Consider the following 4590-nt stretch of genomic DNA (forward strand, 5'->3'; position numbering starts at 1 on the left):
AAGGGCTCTCCCCGATCTCTGGAAGGCTGCAGCCAGAGCAGGGAGGTGGAAGGCGTGTGTGGCAAAGTCCCACGTGCTGCTGGGGCCCAGCCCCCTGAGTCCCTGCTCCCCACACGCTTCCCAGCCAGCTCCCCTCCCTCCAGAGCTCTGGAGCCAGCCGCTGGCACGTCACTAGCTGCGTCAGGAGGCAGAGGTGGCCACAGCCTCTCCTCTGTGCCACCACCAGCCACGCTTTCCACGCTGCGTGCCCTTCCCCACAGAGCACAGTTGCCCCAGTTGGGTGCCCTCAGCTGAGATCCCAACCCGGAGCGTGTGGGAGAGCTCAGCCCCGTGGCATCCTGAGCCGGGGCAGGGTGTTGGCCCCGGTCACACGGCTGGGTTCCTGGTTTTGAAGAGTTTGTTTCTTTTTCCTGACAGTCCAAATTCCCCGTTGCAGTCCGAGGCTGTGGTTTTCTCTGCTTCCCTGTGCTGTGACGTGAGGCTCCTTTATCGAGTCTCTGAAGCATGCTGGTGGGGAGGAGCAGGAATTACACATAACTGCCTGCTGGCACGGTCGGCTCCTGGAGGGAGGCACGGCCCCACGTGCCTCCTTGACATTTGCTCTCCTTGGTGCTGCTAAAAAAAAATACCTCTACAAAACACTGTTGTTTCCCAAAAATCTGAAAACAGCCCAGCGTTAGCCCCAGGGCTGGAGGATGCTGGTGGTTGTAGGGGAGTTAAACAGTGCTGGCAGGGGCTGGGACTGGTGGGGACCAGGAGTTTGGTAGGAGATGGGTTTGTGTGAGCATCACGGGCGCCTGTCAGAGGAAACATCTCTCCCTTCTTCTCTCCCCAGAGGGAAGTGACCTCTCAGCTCTGTTGTCTCTTTTAATTCCCTTTCAGGCAGGTGACAAGGGAAGCAGGAAGAGATACGAGCCAGCAGACAAAGACAGGCCGAGCTCTCCTCCAGCCAAACGGGCCAACCAGTCACCTGACAGAGGTGAGACATGGGCCATCCCAGGTGCTCCTGGCCTGGCAGGGTTCCTGCTCTGCTGCTTGAGTGAAAAATATCCCGGGAGAGCCTCTGGAGAGGCTCATGGCAGGCATGAGTCCTTCCAACACCTCTGAGTGTGCCATTGCCAGCAGATAACGTGGGCAAAAAGCCACGGTGGGGGTGAGATGCTGGTGTGTGAGGTAAGCAAGGTGAGGGCAGCCCAAACCCAGCCTCGTGCTGCACGTTGGGTCCGAGTCCACTGCAGGGGGGAAAAAAAAAAAGCTCTTCCTTTGAAGGTGATCCATCCCCAGAGGGCTCCTGTTCTCTGCTGGTGTCATCAGAGAGGGGACAAAATTCCACAGCCTGCTGAAAACCAGACAGGGGGAGGAGGAGGGACTGGTCAGCCAGGGCTGCCTGGTTCTGACGTAGGAGCTGCTGATGCCATGTGATGTTGTTTTCCCTGTTGTCTCAGCTGTAGGTGGATCTTGTTGACTTTGGGTGCCAGCCAGAAAAGAATTTCTGTGCTAATAGCCTGGTTGCATTCAGCTCCTGCAAAGGCAGCCGTGGAAGGGACTGGGTGAGGGTGAAGTTCACTGGGATCTAGTTCAAAACTGTTGCTGAGCTGCAGGCAAATGAAAGGGCCGAGCCAGCACACTGTGCTGATCTTGTAGATAGGTAGATGTGGATGTAATGAGACACTTTATTTGTTGTCTGTATGTTAGAAAGCAGTTCTAAGCAGTGGCAAATGGGCCACAGGCTCTGAAGACAGCTCAGCCTCACGCCCCAGTGGCAAGTGGCCCCTTGGCTGAAATGCAACCAAGCAAGAGGCCTAGAAGAAAGATGGGGTAATCTTTTTAGCAGGACCTGTTGCAACAGGATGAGTTGATGGTTTTAAGGTAAAAGAGGGAGATTTAAACTGGAGAGAAGGGAGAAATGTTTGCTGCTGAGGGTGGTGAACCCCTGGCTGAGGTTGCCCAGAGAGGTGGTCTCTGCCCCATCCCTGGAACCATTCCAGGTGAGGTTGGATGATGCTCTGAGCACCCTGCTCTAGTTGGGATGTCCCTGCTCCCTGCAGGTCCATGACCTTGCAAGGCCCCTCCCCCCCCAACCCAGCCTGTGGTTCTGGGAGTCCCCCGTGCTGCTGTGCCCACTGGGCACGGACCGGGCGACATGCAGTTGTGTGCCAGCCCTGCCCCATGGCTCTGCTGGAGCAGCCTGAGGGGCAGGAGAGCACCAGGGCAGCTCCCCAAACCTGAGCTTTTGTTGTCCCAACAGGCTCTCGTGACAGGAAGGCCGCTGGGAGACTCTCCTCACCCAAGCAGGAGCGACAGAGGAGCCAGAACCCGAAACCTTCCCCTGCACAGACAGACAGGTGGGTGCCCTCTTGTTCTCCTGGGTCTCTTGGGAAGCCAGGCCGGGGCTCACCCTTCTCCAGCAGCCCCATCCCTCCTCTCGGGGCAGCTCTGAGGCTCCCTGGCCGTGGTTTCCTGTTGCCATGGAGGCACAGAGAGGGGAGGGACACAGAGCTCCCTGGGTGGGAGCCAGAGGTGCTCGGGGCTTCACATGGAAGCTGTTCCAGCTCAGGAAGGAGCAGGAGCCTGGGGGTTTTCTGGAGGTCAGTCCCAGAGAGAGGAGCCAAGTGGGTTAGGTACGAGCTGTGTCGTGCTGCTGAGGAAGGGGGTACAGCCCCTTCAGCCCCTTCCCCCTGCCCAGCTCCACGGGGCACCAGGTGCCCAGTTCCCTCTCCTCCATAGCCTGGCGTCCCCTCGGCTGCTCGCTTTGCTGCCAAGAGGTGTTAGAAGGTGGCTCCTGGATGGTGACTAGCCCTGGCTTTGTGCCTTTCTGTCCCTTCTGGTGGCAGGTGACCAGCTCAGGTCCTGTTTCCTGGCAGCCTGCACCCACTGCCCTGTAGGGAATATGCCACTGCAGAACTGGGCCTGTGGCTCCAGGGGCCTTTGGGCTGTGCTTTGCTCAGAGCCCCTTGGCTGAAGGCTTGAGGAGCACCTTCTGCAGCACAGCTGAAGCTTCCTCAGCCCTCCTTTCCCATGGCCAGCCAGTGGTGTGCTGCATTTCCCAGTGTCTTCCTCCCGAGGGTCTCAGGGAGCAAGTGGACACAGCCCTGTCCTGTCCCTCTGTTCCCTGGCCAGCAGGACTCATGTCAACCCCTCTCCCCAGCCTGGGCCATCAACAAGCCTCAGCTTCAGTCTCAAGACTCTTCCCAACCCAAAACCTGGCCCTGGCTGCCACAGCCCATCCTTCAGGCCCTGAAGTCCCATTTTCTGAAGAGGAATCTCACCCTTTCCAGGCTGCTGGTGTTGACCACACCTTTGGCTCGTGACCCTCTTCTGCCCCCCGCTGCCTGGGTTGGCAGTGGTGGGTTCAAGGTGCCCCTTGCCTGGGCATGGGCCTGGTTAAGGGCACTCTGGGTTCTTGTAGGACAGTAGAATGGTGGGTTTGTGTCCCAGTTTGGACTCTGGGGTGGTTTGGGTCATGCTTGCACAGCCCTGCTTCTCCGAAGTGGTGTAGGAGAGGATGGAGGTGGCATGAGCATAGGGGACAGTGCCAGTGGCACAGGTTTTCCTGAGTGGGCCAAGCCATGAGGAAGAGCTGGCAGAGGTTCAGACTGTGCCAAACCCCAGCAGGCTCCCAGTGCTGCTCCACTTCCCATCACCCTCATGCCCCATGAGGGGAAGTGGTGGGAGGAGCTGCAGGATGTGTGTCACCAGCCCTGGTCACAGCCCCACCAGTGCCAGGGAGGCTCAGGGGAGACCTTCTGGCTCTCCACAGCTCCCTGAGAGGCTGGAGCCAGGGGGGGGTCGGGCTCTGCTCCCAGGGAACAAGGGACAGGACAAGAGGAAACAGCCTCAAGTTGCCCCAGGTTGAAGTTGGAGCTGAGGAACAGCTTCGTCCCGGCAAGGGTTGTCCAGGGCAGTGGTGGAGTCCCCACCCCTGGAGGGGTTTCCAAGCCGTGGAGATGTGGTGCTGAGGGACACAGGTGGGGACCTGGCAGTGCTGAGGTAACAATTGAACTCAATGACCTTAAAGGGTCCCTTCCACCCAAAACTATGATTTGGGACCGTGGGGTTGCTCCAGATTTCCCTGTGCAGACACCGACAGGCTTCGATTTCCTCGCGGCGTGGCACCGGTGGGCACCTCACCCCCCCTCACCTCCTCCTCACCCCTTCTCCTCTCTGCCCCTGCCAGGAAGCGCCAGCTCTCACCTCAGTCCAAGAGCTCCAGCAAAGTCACCAGCGTGCCAGGCAAAGCCTCGGAGGCGGGCACGGCGGGTGCCAAGGGGGGCAAGTCCAGCACCCTGTCTCGGCGGGAGGAGCTCCTCAAGCAGCTCAAGGCAGTGGAAGACGCCATCGCTCGCAAGAGGGCCAAGATCCCGGGCAAAGTATAGTGGCCACCGGGCCACCCCCAGCTCTGCCACCTCCCCCCTTACCCCCCTGAGTGACTCTTCCTGGTTTTATAAATAGTGTAAAAGCAGCCAACTTTGGGATTTTGCAGTTCTTGTCTTCTTTTTGGCTGCGATTCTTTTTAAAGAGAAACCAAGAGAAACCAACACCTGCGAGGCATTCAGAAAGAGAATAGAAACTGACCCGAAATACACTGAA

At 58.7% G+C, this 4590-nt stretch overlaps 1 protein-coding gene across 1 annotated transcript in view; it reads left to right on the plus strand.

Annotated features, from left to right (window-relative positions):
• LOC103782044 (zinc finger CCCH domain-containing protein 18-like) overlaps positions 1-4376 on the plus strand; it is a gene marked incomplete at its 5' end in the record, with an annotated part of 16443 nt that extends 12067 nt beyond the window's left edge. Inside the window, 3 exons of the mRNA XM_008949776.1 lie at positions 883-979; positions 2249-2345; positions 4178-4376. Coding sequence (XP_008948024.1) covers positions 883-979; positions 2249-2345; positions 4178-4376 — 393 coding nt within the window. The remainder of the gene's footprint in view (positions 1-882; positions 980-2248; positions 2346-4177) is intronic.
• Between the last annotated feature and the right edge of the window lie 214 nt (positions 4377-4590).

The sequence above is a fragment of the Merops nubicus genome, unplaced genomic scaffold (assembly GCF_000691845.1).
Source record: "Merops nubicus isolate BGI_N331 unplaced genomic scaffold, ASM69184v1 scaffold1411, whole genome shotgun sequence".
NCBI lineage: Eukaryota > Metazoa > Chordata > Aves > Coraciiformes > Meropidae > Merops > Merops nubicus.